Source organism: Podarcis gaigeae, assembly GCF_964106915.1.
Source record: "Podarcis gaigeae genome assembly, chromosome: 15".
NCBI lineage: Eukaryota > Metazoa > Chordata > Lepidosauria > Squamata > Lacertidae > Podarcis > Podarcis gaigeae.
Window position 1 is genome coordinate 10,921,979 of NC_139692.1, and position 16,650 is coordinate 10,938,628.

The following is a 16,650-nucleotide window of genomic DNA, read 5'->3' on the forward strand; positions in this document are numbered from 1 at the left end:
CCCTTCACAGAGTTTCACTAGTACATCTTGTCTCATCTCAGCAGGAATGACAATTCAGTTTCTACAAAGGACTAAGCCCTTTAAGTGTGAGTCTTTCTTGTTCCCCAAAAAGGGGTTTGAGCTTGGCTGGGATGCTCCTCTATTCATTTAAGCCAGGCATGGCCAAACATCATCCCTGACCACTGGTCCTGATAGCTAGGGATGATGGGAGTGGTAGTCCCAAAACAACTGGAGGGCCAAGTTTGGCCATGCCTGATTTAAACAGTGTAGTATGTTTGCCAGTTTTGGTAGAAATCTGCCTCAACACTGTACCATGCCCAATAAGCTTTTCAACTCAAACATGGATTCTGGTGGGCTAATTCCTGAAATAGCTTCCCCAGCCACCCACCACTGGTCATAAATGGCGATTCCCTCAGCTTTTTCTTACACACTTGCCTTTAGAAAATAGAAGTCAGGCAAGCACCCCGCCACCATAGGTGTTGACATGAACCACCCTGCCTCTTAATTACAACCCTGCAGTTGAGTTGGGTTCTTCTAGGATCTGTGTACAAGGCAACCTATCCCAGGTGGCCCCCCAAAGACTAAACTGACATGTCACACTCTGGGATTGCAGAGGTGGGAGATTTTCTGTCTTTGGATCTCGGGGGCACCAATTTCCGAGTCATGCTGGTGAAAGTGGGTGAAGGTGAAGAAAAACAATGGAATGTGAAGACAAAGCACCAGATGTATTCCATACCGGAGGATGCCATGACGGGAACAGCTGAAATGGTGAGTCAGATGAGCAGGTGAAATCAACCAGGTTACGTATTGCATTATGACTTGCAGGTGTTCAGGAATGGGAGGAGGCTTGCCCTTGGGAAGGAGGGAGGCCACATTGTCAGACTCAGAGGCAATGTAGTCCACTGGGCAAAATGTTGGGCCTGGCCTGGCCCTGAGTTCAAACCCTTGCAAATAATGGCTCTCACTCTCAATTCAGAACCTTCCACAGAAGTCTCCAACTGTCCAGGATAATTGACATACTCTTTGTCTGAATCCAAACTGTGATCTTGCATTGCAAGACAAACTCGGTTGACTCCATTTGCATCTGATGAATGCTTATGCCATGAGAAAAATGGTTAGACATAAAATGTTGGAGTCAACGTAGCGCTGAACAGGTCATTCCACCAGCACAAGGATTTGTCCTTGTCAACGCAATTATCACCCTCTTTCTTCCCTCTGCGTACCCTCTAAATCTGTCCCTCCAGAGGAGATTTGGGAATGATACAAGGCACGCACAGGTGGAAGAGAGGGGGCAGACATATTGCTTCGCTTCCAATCAATGCATGCCTCATAGTTTTCTGATGAAATCATGTTACTTTTTATGCCACAAACTTTCCAGGTTCCGTGCTTTCCCATTTTTGTTGCACTATAGCACACGAGTGCCCCTCCAGGGGACAGCTGTGCAATGACATTGGGGAAGCCTCACAGAACAGCTAATAAAGCAGAATTATGTGTGAACAGTATAAACCCACCACTTACACACTATTATTGTATCAAAGATATGTTGCAGAGTGAGTGAAATGGACAGATTCATCTATCCCTCCACGTTCCTCCAGAACTGCTTGTGGAAAGCTAAGGCAGATCGCTGAACGTTTTCCCTTCCTTTCCCCCCAAACAGCAATGGACCTTTTTGTGTGTGTGTTTCTTTCTTCCCCAGCTCTTTGATTACATCTCAGAATGCATCTCCGACTTCCTAGACAAACATCAGATGAAACACAAAAAACTACCTCTGGGCTTCACGTTTTCCTTCCCTGTTCGACACGAAGACCTCGACAAGGTGGGATTTGCGAAGTGGGGGGCTCACTTCTCAATGCTCTCTCTTTCTCCATGAGTTGTTCATTTGAGCTACTGAACCATGTATAATGGTAGCCTGGCGAATGTAAGAAATATAACAATATAGCACCTCCAGGCAGGGGGAATACTACAACTCCCATCAGCCCCAGGCAGCACTGTCCAAATGCACAGCAAACCAACAACTTTTCAGAATTTATAGCAGAAGCATCATGCAACCAAAATGGTCAAAGGCCTGGAAACGATGCCTTATGAGGAACGGCTAAGGAAGCTGGGCATGTTTAGCCTGGAGAAGAGGAGGTTAAGGGGTGATATGATAGCCATGTTCAAATATATAAAAGGATGTCACATAGAGGAGGGGGAAAGGTTGTTTTCTGCGGCTCCAGAGAAGCGGACACGGAGCAATGGATCCAAACTACAAGAAAGAAGATTCCACCTAAACATTAGGAAGAACTTCCTGAGAGTAAGAGCTGTTCAACAGTGGAATTTGCTGCCAAGGAGTGTGGTGGAGTCTCCTTCTTTGGAGGTCTTTAAGCAGAGGCTTGACAACCATATGTCAGGAGTGCTCTGATGGTGTTTCCTGCTTGGCAGGGGGTTGGACTCGATGGCCCTTGTGGTCTCTTCCAACTCTATGATTCTAAGATTCTATGCAGAAAGATGTCACTCGTGTCACTGATAGTCATATACAATCATTCCAGATTCTGGAAGGGTGCTTTTCCACACCTGTCCATTGCTCCAGTTGTTATCCTGTTGCTTTCCACACATCAGTTAATGATGATGATGATGATGATTACATCGCATTGACCCAATGCAGGGATAATTTTCGCCAAAGAGATTTTGCTTATTTCAGGATGTTTCTTCTGATCCTTTAAACCTCTCGGTCTGCAGGGGATCCTATTGAACTGGACTAAAGGCTTTAAAGCGTCAGGAGCTGAAGGGAACAACGTAGTTGGGCTTTTGAGAGATGCTATCAAACGGCGAGGGGTGAGATGAAAACTGTGTTTTGCTTTTCAGTTCATTATTTCTCCTCAGTTGCTTCGTAAGACTGTAAGAAGCTCCCTTATACCAGGTCAGTCTGTCTGTCCATCCGTCATCTAGCTCACACAGTGACTGGCAGCATTTCAATAGAGTCTCTAGCACAGGTTCTTTCCCACCACATCTTATCTGCTTCTTTTAACTTTGGGCTTATTCCAGACTTACATTTCCTCCATACTTTCTCAGCACGATCTGTGCTTTAAAGTTCTGTATCTGAAAATGCTTTCTTTTTTTGCTACGGAGCCTTCTCTGTGAAAACCTGCTCTTTACAGCTGAATCAAAGCTGATGGCAATTTGCTGAAAACCTGAATTGCTGTTTGTTGTTCTTCAGCTTTAGAGAGTGGGTTTTTGCAGGGAAAGCTCTGGAGCAAAAAGAAGACCACTCCAACATGGACTGGCAAAGCACAGGCCTGTACGTGGAACGAGCAGGGAAAAAGTTAAGTGTGGAGAAGCCCCTAGCCAAAGGTGTTATCAGGTACAGGTGGCAACCATTTGCGCAGGGTTTCCATTCCTGGCCCCTGGGTGTGTCCGGAGAGTCTGCAAAAGCCCACCCAGCCCTGTTCTGCCCTGTTCCACTCCTGTACTGCCCTGCCCCTGTTCTGCCCTCTTCTGGGTATGAAAGATCCTGTGCATTGGCAGTCGTGCATCAATTGGATGTGCACAAAACGGTTGCCACTTGTCCTTAAAGGATTCACAGATTTGGGGACGGGCCATGGCTCAGTGGTAGAACATCAGGTTCGATTCCTCACTTCTCCAAGTAAGGCTGAGAGAGAAAGTCCCCCTCCCCCCGGCTTGAAATCCTGGAGAGCTGCTGGCTGTCTGTGTTGACAATACTGAGCTTGATGGACCCCAAAAGCAGCTTCCTATCTTCCTATCCAAATTTGCATGTATCAATACTTCTGGGCAAGATGCAATGGCAAGTGTCTGGAGTCTCACCCGCATCATGTGCTGCAGTGTGCACAGCCACCCTTCCTTCCTTTCACGTGTTTCAGCCACACACACTTACTTCCAGTTTCCCAAGAGTATTATGGCACTATAGTATTCCATGGTGAAGGGTTGTTGCATTTATTGGGGACGCGACTGAGCCTCTTGGGATTGCTGATCGGAAGGTCGGCAGTTCGTATCCCCGCGACGGGGTCAGCTCCCGTTGCTCTGTCCCAGCTCCTGCTAACCTAGCAGTTCGAAAGCACACCAGTGCAAGTAGATAAATAGGTACTGCTGTGGTGGGAAGGTAAACAGCATTTCCATGCGCTCTGGTTTCTGTCATGGTGTTCTGCTGTGCCAGATAGAAGCGGTTTGGTCATGCTGGCCACAGCACCTGGAAAGCTGTCTGTGGACAAACGCCGGCTCCCTCGGCCTGAAAAGTGAGATGAGCACTGCAACCCCATAATGGCCTTTGACTGGACTTAACCATCTAGGGGTCCTTTACCTTTACCTTTTTACCTGTTCTATCTGTGCTTCTCTTAGTTGGGTTTCTTCTCCCGAACAGCCTTTGATTGCGGTGCTTCTTTCCACCCCTTTGTAGGACTTTGAGATGGACGTAGTCGCAATGGTCAATGACACAGTGGCAACGATGATATCCTGCTACTATGAGGATCACCAATGTGAAGTTGGCATGATAGTGGGTAGGTCACCTCTCCTTCTTAATATGCACCTGGGCACAATCATCTTCAAACTGGGGCTTTTTCTTTTACAGGTCAGCCAATTTGTACAATCTAGCCCAGTATTGTGTACTATTACTGGTAACTGCTCACCAAGGTCTTCCTTCCTCCTTAAGCAGGGGGTCTTCCTCATCACTTGCTACCTGATCCTTTCAATTGAAGATGCTGGGGGTTTAACCTGGGACCATCTGTATACAAAGCATCTGCTGTGTCTCTCGTGAAAGCCATTGTTTCTAACACTTGTGGGGGACATGTCATGCTCCTTCTGGGGTACCTGTCCACCTTTGGTCCCCACCCTGCACTCAGCCCTCACCTGTGGCTCCTGGAAGCTGTCAGAATGCGACAGCGACCACACCCTGGGAAACAGATTTGACTTGCCGGCTAAGCCAGGTGAGGGTAGGCAATGGGTCTCGGTGAGTTAGGGACTTCCCCTGCGTGTGAGTTAGGGACTTCCCCTGCGTGTGAATACAGGCTTGGGCAGATTGAGTGGATAAGATCAGTAGTGGGCCCAATGGTCAAGAAGGCGGTTTCTGTACATGCTGTAGAGGAAAGTGAGGAGCACATGTCAACCTGGTATGGCAGCCCATCTAGGAGAAGGAAAACTCTGATCCTAAACCTCCGCTGCCTTGTGGGAATATCTTCAGGAGAAGAAAAGGCTAAGGAGTAAGCCCTACACAAATCCCAAGTGGAGTCCCTAAGACGGTTGGATGGCATATGCCTCCTTTTGGCAGCTCCTGCAGCCAAACTAGTATCAAATACATTGCTCTGCTTTCCTTTGGATCAGCTCAGCAAGACCGGGGGGGGGGGGGCGGACTTGTAGTCTGGGCAGCCCAGGACCTCCTTGCACACTGCCCCGGCTTGCACTCTGGGGAGGTCACTTTGGTACTGCTAACGCAGCAGTTTGACTTCACCCCCAGAGGCAGACAGATGCCAACAACAATGTTGATAAATGGCCTTAGATATCAGCAGACAGGCTAAAGCTGAAACAATGCATTGGCTATTACCATTCTCAGCAGTCTTCACACCAGGACGGATCTACTATCAAACTAATGAAGCTTAAGCTTCAAGGGCCCTGATTCCTGAGGGGGCCCATAAGTAACTTTGGTCCACATTGCTTTAAAAAACCTGGGCCTACCTAGTTGACCCAATTTGAGTGGCACGACTCTAATTTTTTGTTACATATATTTCAACAACCCCAAAGTTTGACAGATGCTGTAAAGGTGCGGTGATCTGTCACGGAACAACCCCACTGAAGAGGATAACAGTGGTCCTCATTGTTGGTTGCGAAGGGGGGCCCATGACAGTTCAAGTTTTGGGCCCCCCAAAATGTAGGTCCGCCATTGCTTCCCACTGGTGTATTATTGGTGATCATTAGATATCTAGTTCTTGTCTATTTAAATTCAAAGGAACTCTATTGATCTATCAATTGTTTAATCAATCAATCAATCAATCAATCAATCAATCCATCAATCACCTATCTGTCTGTCTGTCTCTCTAACTATCTATCACATAAAGAAAAGCAGATGAGTCACGGCCAGACAACTAGAAACACTAATACTGGCATCAGATTCCACTAAAAGCTTGGCCAAAGAACCAGGAATTCAGTAGGCATCTAAAGCTTAGTAGAGTGGATGCCAGTCATATCACATGGGGGAGTTCCAAAACCAGGGTGGCACCATTAAGAAGGCTACCCGCTGTGTTGCCATATTGTAGACCTCAGTTATAGATGGCACAGCCAAGAAAGTCTCCTTGGTGGATCTTAACAAATGGACAGGCCTATCCAGGACAAGGTATTGTCTCAGGTATCCCAACCTCAGGTAGTATAAGGCTTTGTAAGTCTCTGTACCTTGAAGCAGGTTCACTAGCATAGAGTCAGCCAATGCAGTTCTTTCAGAATCGGTGTTATATTTGCAGTAGACCACCCCATAGAGAAGCCTAAGCTCTCCAGCAAACTCCACTTGCTAGCCAGTCACGTGAAGTCATCTGATGTCACCTGTCAGTCATTATGTGCATTTGCGCCCTGAGACTTTCCTGCTGGAAAACCCACCATGAACAACAAGAAAGGTTGTTGTTGTTGTTATGTTATTTATGACTTGCTTCCTATGAAGAATTTTGAAGTGATTTCGCAGTACACACACACACACACACACACACACACACACACACACAGCAACTGCATATGTAAGAACTGTTAGAACAATTGTGCCAGAGTTACTCTCATGCATTGTCTGAATGTGGTGAATTCTCTCTGCGTTTCCATTCTAACAGGCACAGGTTGCAACGCTTGCTACATGGAAGAGATGCAGAATGTAGAGCTTGTGGAAGGGGATGTAGGTCGGATGTGTGTAAACACCGAATGGGGAGCCTTTGGAGCATCAGGGGAGCTGGACGAGTTCCTCTTGGAGTATGATCGTGTGGTGGATGAGACCTCACTTAACCCCGGTCAGCAGCTGTAAGGAATATGACTGATAAAATTAATGTTTATTGCTTTCTTGAGTTTCACACTTCTCATTGTGGATGAGACAGAGAGGATGCCTTTGAGCGGTCATTAATGCTGAGGCACCCCCAACCTAGTACTCCCCAGATGTTGTCAGACTCCATCTCCATCACGGCCGATGGTCAGAGAGGATGGGAGTTGGAATCCTAAACATCTGGAAGGCACCAGCAGGTTGGGGAAGCCTGGCCTAGCTCTATCAGCCGAGCGCAGCTCATGGATGGTTTGAAATCAGGGGGAATATTCCCTATGGCGAACCTGATCTCTGTTCACACTAATTTTAAAAGCAGATGTGGGAATCGATTGGTGTGCATGGAGAAACAGTAGGAACATGATCTGAATCTAGGCATAGTGACTGCATTTCATCCATGGAGTTGCTTTCTAGTCTCTGTAGCGTCCCCAAAGACCTGAGTAAGGCATGTGTTGCAGTTGTGGGATCTTCTGAGATGCAGCAGACTCATACTCTCCTGCACATATTTGCTGGCGAGAAAAATGTGCAGAGTCCAGCAAAGAGGGAAAGGTGGGCGAGAAAAATGTGCAGAGTCCAGCAAAGAGGGAAAGGTGGTTGTTTTTCCTGCAGCTCAGAGAAAATAGCATCTATTGCTGAACAATCAATCTTGATATCTGAGAGGGTTAAAACAAGCTGCAATTATGTCATCTAACAAGTCCTGCCCCCAACCCCAAACGACATGTACCAGTGATTTAATATTCCCTTTCCCCAGGTATGAGAAGATCATAGGAGGAAAGTATATGGGAGAGATCGTACGGCTAGTGCTGCTAAAACTTGTTAATGAAAACTTGCTCTTCAATGGAGAAGCAACAGAGAAGCTAAAAACCAGAGGATCTTTTGAAACTCGCTTTATCTCACAAATTGAAAGGTAGTATGTTTCTTTAAGGTATTTCTTTTCTTTCACTCTCTTTATCTGCCCAGAGTTGGTGTCAGGGTTAGGCATAGTAGGACATTTCCAAGCCCACACCCCTAGCAAGGGACCCACTTCTGCGATCTGGCGCCTCCTGGCCTTCTGCTTCTCTTCCTCGCTGCCTAATGGTCTAATTCAGTACCAGGCAGCTTCCTATATTCCCAAATATAGAATCAGAGTACTGTAGCGTTGGAAAGGACCCTGAGGGTCATCTAATCTGACCCCCTGCAATGCAAGAACCTCAATACGTAGTCCCTAATCCAATTTGAAGCTATACCACTATCCCCCAACCTCAGACCTTTGTCAAATGATGAGGAATTGCTAACAGAACTCTCTTGGCGCTGTGGTCTAAACCACTGAGCCTCTTCGGCTTGCCAATCAGAAGGTTGGCGGTTCAAATCTGTGCGATGGTGTGAGCTCCAGTTGCTCTGGCCTAGCTCCTACCAGCCTAGCAGTTCGAAAGCACGCCAGTGCAAGTAGATAAATAGGTACCGCTGTGGCCGGAAGGTAAACGCTGTTTCTGTGCACTCTGGTTTCCATCATCATGTTCCGTTGCGCCAGAAGTGGTTTAGTCCTGCTGGCCACATGACCGGGAAAGCTGTCTGTGGACAAACACCAGCTCCTTTGGCCTGAAAGCGAGATGAGCGGCGTAACACCATAGTCGCCTTGGACTAGACTTAACCATCCAGGGGTCCTTTACCATTACCTTTTACCTTGAAAGGGGCATTGTTCGTGGTACAGCGTCTGCTTTGCATGCAGAGATTCCTAGGTTTAATCCCTGGCATCTTCAGGTACAACCGCTTGAAAACCTGGAGAGCATCAACAATACCAAGCAACATGGACCCATAGCCCGACTCAATGTAAGGCAGCTTCCTATGTAAACTTATTTTGAGCAATTCCACTACAATCCAGCGCAAGTAGTTCATCTCTTTAGTCTGAACATCCTCAGATGCTAGTACACAGTGGCTGCATTCCCACTGGTTGGAAAATTTAGAGTAGGAAAGGGCTGGCCAACATTAGGATCCGCCTAGACTGTGCTGCCATTTGAGGCTAGCAGATCTGGGCAAACAACCCAGCCTGGACATTGGGCATTGACTCACCTGGCCAGCTCTCGTGGCTCCAGTGATCTCTTCCAGGCTCTTGTGGGTCAGTTGGGGGTTCATAGAAGTCAGCTGGAAGAAATCAAATGAGTAAAATTAACAAGGACATTAGTCAGGCCCTCAAAGAGTTCTGTTCCTGCTCTGTATGGACAGAACTAAGCTTCTCAATTCGGCTTCTACATTAAGAACATAATAATATAGGAGAAGCCAGCTGGATCAGGCCAATGGCCCGTCTATTCCAGCATCCTGTTTTCACAGTGGCCAGCCAGAAGCCTACAGGAAGCCTGGAAGCACAACAGCGCTCTTCTCACTTTGGATTCCCAGTATGCATTCAGAAGCATACCACATCCGAGTGGCTCATGGTGAAACCCATCCCATGGAATAATATTCAAAACAACCTCCACTGCGGTGGTTGCAATTTGTGCCCTTGCTCTTCTCCTGCTAGGAGGCAACAAATTGCATTAGCACCTGGTCCACAGCCACCACATTCTCTCTCCTCCCTAGTCTTATGAAGTGCAAATCATGAGATGAAGCGCACAGGTTGTTTGTGGCCTCCTGCTTCTGGTTTTCCATTGAGACCTGGGGCGATGAGACACGCCAGCCCCCTCCACGATGACAGTAGTGAGAGCCCTTGTACTTGTCGTTCCCAGTGATCCCGGTGACCGTAAGCAGATTTACAACATCTTGACATCCTTTGGGCTGTTGCCCTCTGTAACAGACTGTGACATTGTCCGTATGGCGTGCGAGAGCGTCTCTACGAGGGCTGCGCAGATGTGCTCAGCCGGGCTGGCCGGTGTCATTAACCGCATGAGAGACAGCAGGTGCGAGGACACGTTGAAGATCACAGTGGGCGTCGATGGCTCCGTCTACAAGCTCCACCCCAGGTGAGACCTACCTACACAGTCTGGCTATATCATGAGGCTTCTAGACAAGCCTGGGCCTTTCCAAATGATTCATTAGCAGATGTTTAACTATCCACACGCTTCTAAACACTGGTGATTTAGCAGCGCACAGCCACTGCTGTTCTGCTTGAAGGTGGAAATGGAATAGCAGCTCTGGGGACATCCACAATGTACATATGAACGCATGTGGCTTCCCTACCCCCCAAAGGACCCCAGGAGCTGCAGTTTGTTAAGAGTGCTGGGAATCATATCTTTTTATAATTGTTATTAATTGGGCTATATAGAAATTGGGACAACCCCTCAACATCTGCAACAATACAGAAGCCCTCCAGAATGGCGGCCTTGGTTTTGTTTGTGGCTGTATTCTGCTGCATGCTGTTGCTGCAATAAAGTTGTGAATTAGTAGTGAATTTATACCAGACCAACCAATCGTCATTCCACTTTGCTAGTGGTTCCCTAGTTGCCATCTGGAGGAGCTCTCTCTGTAGCGCAACAAAAGCAGGGCAACACACACATTGCCCGTTGTATGAAAAGTTCCAGGATTTCAGCTGGAAGCTACAAGACATGCACCGAATGGAAACAAAGCAGTACGTTCATCTAGAAACGTTTGCAGGCAATTTTGAAAATGAGATTGCATGTAACAAGGGCTTTTTTCCAGCCCGAACTCACCAGAACTCAATAATAATAATAATAATAATAATAATAATAATAATAATAATAATTGATTATCTATACCCCATCCCATCTGGCTGGGTTTCCCCAGCCACTCTGAGCGGCTCCCAATAGAATATTATTAATAATAACAAAAAAGGATAAAAAATCAAACATTAAAAATTTCCCTAAAAAGGGCTGCCTTCAGATGCCTTCTAAAAGTCAGATAGTTGTTTATTTCCTTGACATCTGATGGTAGGGTATTTCACAGGGTGGGTGCCACTACCAAGAAGGCCCTCTGCCTGGTTCCGGCACCTCTCAGATGTGTGCCATTGCCATTATAAGAGAATAAGGGAGCTGTTCCAGCATCTCTTTTTCTGGAAAAATAGCAATGCGTATAACTGTCCTGGTACCATCATAAGCACAAAACATGATTAATGCTCAATTTAAGAAAATTCTGGAAGGGCCCATACGGTATAGGAATAGAATATTATGTGTATATGTGTCACTTAGACTCCGGCTGTTGCTTTTTCTAAGGAAAAGCAGTTTCAGTAGAGAAGCCTCCTGGGGAGTGGCTGGGGAAGGAAAAGAGCGCTTAACTCTTCCCCCACCTACTGTTTTTATGCTGCAACTCCCCTCGGCTGCTTCCCCTTTCATGGAGTTCCAGATGTATGTTTACCTTTGCAAATTAATGTCTGTTGCTGGACCTCTTGGCGGCAAGGATGGATTGGGGAAGAGGGGAAGACCCAGAAGAAAGTGGAAGGCAGAGAAAAGGTCAGAGATGCACCTGCATATAACATTTAGTTTGGCTTTTGTTCAGTCGATTTGAAGGGGGTCACTACAGACATTTGACAATGGCACCTCTGTCTCGCTGTTCATTAAGCAGCACCGTGCTGTGGCGGTAGCAAGCTTCACGCTGCTAGGCAGGAGGTAAGAGACAATAGCTGGAAGAGGAAACTCCCCGAGTCTGTGTTCAGAGTCCAGGCCGAAGCTTAAATCTATGAACTGGGGTCTCGGACACACCATGAAGGGCACGTCCGCAAGCTGAGGCAGCTTTTGGCGCTGTTCACTGAATGCCGAATTGAGCTAAATGGGAAACCTGGAAATAATCCCTGTTGGAGAAAGGGGCACAGCCCCTCACCAGATATCAGCATTGTTGAAACAGTCTGCATAACAAGTAATTTACTGGTTGGATTGACTGGTTGGATTAATAGAATATACATCTCTGTATCTTGTGATTTGTTGGGGGCATGGGAAACAGAACATAGCATCTGATTTGCATGTAGAAGGCCCCATGTTTCATCCCTCACATCTCTGGGTAGCGCTTCTAGATGACCTGTGTATTGAGAATTCATCCTGATTTGCTTGAAGGCCGGTTAGATGTTCATGTGTCAAAGCGAGTGTTACCCCACACTTCGCCATCGCTTTCCCTACCACGAAAAGTCCAACCTTTAGGGAAGATGATTTGTTGCGTAAGACCGTAAGTCAACTGCAATCATGCAACCTGAATATGCTGGTGTGTGGTTGGATCCTGCTTGAAAACAGCAACAGTCTGGAAGCTCCCTGCAACCCTGGAGAACTTCTGTTAGTTAGCATAGACAATTCTGGCTGAAATAGACCAGTGGTGTGACTCAGTTTAGGCAGTTCCTTGCGTCAGCCTTTTTCAACCTTGGGTCCCCAGATGTTGTTAGACTACAGTTCCCATCAGCCTCAGCCAGCTTAGCCAATGGCCATGGATGATGGGAATTGTAGACTAATAACATGTAAGGACCCAAAGTTGAAGAACTCTGCCATATGTTATTGCCTATACTATATGCTATTTGCAAAGGGGGGGGGGGGCAAAACTTAATTCTGTGCAGGCTCCACATCCCCAGAGCTGTGCAAAACTGCTTACTATATTTATTATTCTATTTGTTTATCTAGCCACATCTACATACCACTGGGTCCAGTTCCAGTGGCTTCTGTTGAAGTACCAGTGCCTTGGAACCTGGCCTAGCATGTCAGGTGTTGATATGAGGTCTGCTTGGCGGAGGAGATTTAGAGATAGGTCTCTGGAGAAGGTCTCAATGTTCAGTAGCGTTGGGAGGGGATTTGATACATTTCGTATTTTAAGGTGAATTTACCAAATTTGCCCTTTCTAAAACATGATGTGAAGTGAAACCTAGCCATCTTTGTTCTCTTGTCCGAAAGCAATGTAATTACCAAGTAATGTGTACAATAGTGCAGATAAAAGCGTGCGTATGAATGCATTAGTGAAAAATTCATACAAAATGCATCATATTAGATTACAGTGCTTTGCCAAAATGTGTATATTAGGCAAAATTGCATATACAGTGGTACCTCTGGATGCGAACGGGATCCATTCCGGAGCCCCGTTCGCATCCTGAGTAGAACGTAACACACGACTGCACGTCTGCCTGTGTGCGGGTTGAGGTTCACTGCTTCCGCGCATGCACGAGACATCATTTTGAGCGTCTGCGCATGCACAAGCGGCGAAACCTGGAAGTAATGCGTTCCGTTACTTCCGAGTCACCATGGAGCGCAACCCAAAAAGGCTTAACCTGAAGCGACTTCAACCCGAGGTATGACTGTATATATATATATGCACACTAAAATACTGATTAATTTTCGTGAGGACTTAAAAAACAATACAGTGGTGCCTCGCAAAACGAAAAACGCGCAAGGCGAAAGGGTTTTTCGGTTTTTGCGTCGCTTCGCTAGACGAATTTCCCTATGGGCTTGCTTCGCAAGACGAAACGTCTTGCGAGTTCTTGTGAGTTTTTTTCCTTTTTCTTAAAGCCGCTAAGCCGTTAATAGCCGCTAAGCCACTAATAGCCGTGCTTCGCAGGACGAAAAAACCGCAAGACGAAGAGACTCGCGGAACGGATTAATTTCGTCTTGCGAGGCACCACTGTAATAAATCTGCAACCTGCTACGGAGAAAAGCGAGGAATGGAGAGAATCAGAAGTCAACGTATGTCCATTCCTAAAACCCAGACAGATTTATGTAGAGAGGTGGAGTTCCCTTCTCAATTTCTCCCCTTGTCTTTATCTCTCTCTTTTTTTGACCCAGCTTCAAAGATCGGTTCCACGCAGCCGTCAGGCAACTTACACCGGACTGCGACATCACCTTCCTGCAGTCGGAGGAAGGCAGCGGTAGGGGAGCGGCCCTCATCTCGGCAGTCGCATGCAAGATGGCGTGCATGATTGGCCAATGAAATGCCGCTGCGAAAGGACCGTGAAAGGGATGCCACCGGCCTGGGAAGTGCCCCCTCCACCCACTGCCAGGCTGAGGTGTTTCAGGGTGTGCCAAGGAAGCAGAACAAGAAGACGGAAGGTTTTCCTGGGGGTGGGGTGGGGAAGGGGGAGGGAATGGAGTGGTGTCGAGTTCCTCCGAACCTCTGCCTCTACACAACACAATAACCATGCAAAAATAGTCTCTCCTTTCTGTCCTTAAAACCTTCTCCACTCCTGCAAGCTCTGGGGAGGGTTTCAATTTATGCAATAAGCAGCTTCTCATAGTACAGTGGGGGGGGGGGACGGTTTGGAGAGGTGGTGTTGCAGGGATGGGAAGTCAGGAAGGGAATAAGTTTTGCTTTCTTTCTTTTCTTCGTTGGACAGCTCAAGAAGCAGGGATCTGGGCAGAATGGCATCTAGTTGCAAAGTACGGTTTCTTCCTCAGTAAATGGGTTGGGAAGGTGCAGTTCAAGCTGCCGTTATCAGCCACTGATGAGCGAAGGCAACTTTGAGTAGACACATTCTCCAATCTTCTCCTCCTCCTCCTCTGGTTTCCAAAACACTAATGGTTTCTGTGTGAGTTTCTGAGTCAGCTTGAGCACAGACCGGGGTCCTCATAAGTGAAAAGTCAGGTTTTTGCATTATTTCCGGCTCTTTCCACCTTCTCCAGATTTAGGGTCGCAGGCTTAAATCCAAGCTTGCTATCTGGTCCCAATACTATTGCCAGTCCAAACTGTCGTTTCCACAGAGACAGATATCCGGGACCATCTCTATGTCGTTTTTTAAAGAAAGAATCAGTCACCATTAACATGGAGGGAGCTTGAGACTGAACAGGGCCCAAGAGAGCAAGCAAAGGCCGTAAAGCATTTTATGACCCGAGAGTTGTCTGCTTGGGTGGGTACAGCTCGCCTTGCCTGGATCCCACCCTTGTGTCTATGATTCTGGAAAGCAAGTAATATACAGACCGCAATTACAGACAGTAATATACAGACCAGCAAGTAACAGACCTTGGAACAAATTCAGCTCCAAGGCTCTGCACACCTCAAAGGGTTGTGTGCGATGAATAACCAGATAGGTAAGCACTTGGGTCAGGGGGGGGGAAGTCATTTCGCTGGGACACTGCTTGCCCACCTGTGATCAGTCCACTAGTGTGCATGGGACATAGTGGGATGAAACCAGCCCCCTCCACCTGCAAGCATGTTAAACCTGCTACAGGGCGAAAGGTGAGTTGCAATTGCATGTGGGAAAGTAACAGGCTTCAGTCTGGAAGCTCCTAAGATTTACTGAAGACGGGTCCATTCTGTTTTTAAAATGTAATGTCTTGGGCATCCCTCAGCAACAACTACAGAAAGTTTGATCCACCTGATTCCAGCTCGTACAGATGTTTGACCCAGATTATCTCTCCTCACTGTCATAATATTGTTTATTTCCCACTTTTTTTGGTTCTTTTTCCTCTGTCTCCTGCTATCCTGCTTATGGATCCAGGGGCCCTTTTATATTAAAAAATAATAAGAATAAAAAAATAAAAAAATCTTTTTAAACTTGCCCCTGTCGTATCTTTTTTTGTTTTTGTTTATCAAACCTTACACTTGCGTTACAGTGTGGAGTGGAGTACACAGCAATGGCAATCCTATGCGTATTTACTTGGATGTAAATTCCACTGTATTTGGTGGGTCTTACTCCCAGGTAAGTAAGAACAGGATTACAGCCAGTTGAGATTTGTAAAAGGAGTCTCTAAGAGACTCCAATCCATTATATTATCCCACCCTCAGTATTCTACCCTGCCCAACAACAGCCAATGATTATATTTGACTTTCCCCCTTTCAGATCAAGACAAGCTGGTGACAACAAAGACCCAGTTTGGGGTTTTCGCCTTGCCTTGTTAGGTTCACCCCCGCTGATGTCCACACCATATAGCATTGCAAAACTGTACCTCTTCTAGCACAATGAAAACTGGAGGTTCTCCATACAGTCATTATGCAGTTGCATATGAGCAGAATAGTTCATTTATGATACGTCCATGCCAGCCTAACGTCAGGGCAGTGCACATGGATTTAACTCGCATCCGTGGGAAGTAGCTTACCCTCAGGTAGGCAGTGCTAACTTGTAATCACGCCTGAACCATCTTTAATGTTTTGGAAAATGGAGTTCCAAAACAGTGGGGTCACCACAGAAAAGGCCATGTTCCCGGTACTTTCTAATCTTACAGGTCTTAAAAAAGCAGAACACAGGGAGGCTTATGCCAGGTGTAGATGGTTCTTCAGACAACCTGGTCCCAAACCACACTGTATGGCTTTAAAAGCCTACTGGAAATAGGGTATGAAAATAATTAGGCTGTCAGTGCAGCTGGTACAGATTGGTGTAATTGGTCAGAAGGCCTGGCTGCCACAAGTGTTCTATTATATAACATAAACCTGTCATGAAATGTGCCCATGAAATGGTGTCTGTATGCTGTTTTTCATTTTCCTCAGTAGAATAGTACCTTTCTTGTAAAGAATGCAGAATTTTATCCAGCGCAGTTTGACCTAACGTCAGCAGTAGAATAAACTGTACCTAACAAGTATATTTCTGTGCAAATATACACACGTTAAAAGCCCCATTTCATCGCAAAACAAACCTTCAAGGAGCGTACGTCAATGGTAGAAATAGCAGCAGCAAATGTCTCCTGGTCCAAAAAGCACATTTCAAAAACAGCAATGCATTTTAATTTCAGTATTTTTGGAGCTGCTAAGTGCAGAAACTGCAGTGTAAGCCCAGAATGTCCCACCTGGCCAGATATTCTCTCAGAGGCGGGTTTAGGGCAGTGTGACTGGTGTCCCCC

General features: G+C 46.6%; 1 protein-coding gene across 7 annotated transcripts in view; it reads left to right on the top strand.

The window, feature by feature from the left end:
• GCK (glucokinase) overlaps positions 1-15,374 on the top strand; it is a 49,315-nt gene extending 33,941 nt beyond the window's left edge. For 6 of the 7 annotated variants that reach the window (XM_083713661.1, XM_083713663.1, XM_083713664.1 and 3 more), the window contains 8 exons: positions 614-768; positions 1,697-1,816; positions 2,719-2,814; positions 4,391-4,490; positions 6,795-6,978; positions 7,743-7,898; positions 9,691-9,924; positions 13,666-15,374. In XM_083713661.1, coding sequence (XP_083569787.1) covers positions 614-768; positions 1,697-1,816; positions 2,719-2,814; positions 4,391-4,490; positions 6,795-6,978; positions 7,743-7,898; positions 9,691-9,924; positions 13,666-13,810 — 1,190 coding nt within the window. In that variant the 3' untranslated portion in view covers positions 13,811-15,374. Of the gene's footprint in view, positions 1-613; positions 769-1,696; positions 1,817-2,718; positions 2,815-4,390; positions 4,491-6,794; positions 6,979-7,742; positions 7,899-9,690; positions 9,925-13,665 lie in introns of those variants that run through there. The other variant, XM_083713666.1, reaches the window with a different exon arrangement.
• The last annotated feature ends 1,276 nt before the right edge of the window (positions 15,375-16,650 follow it).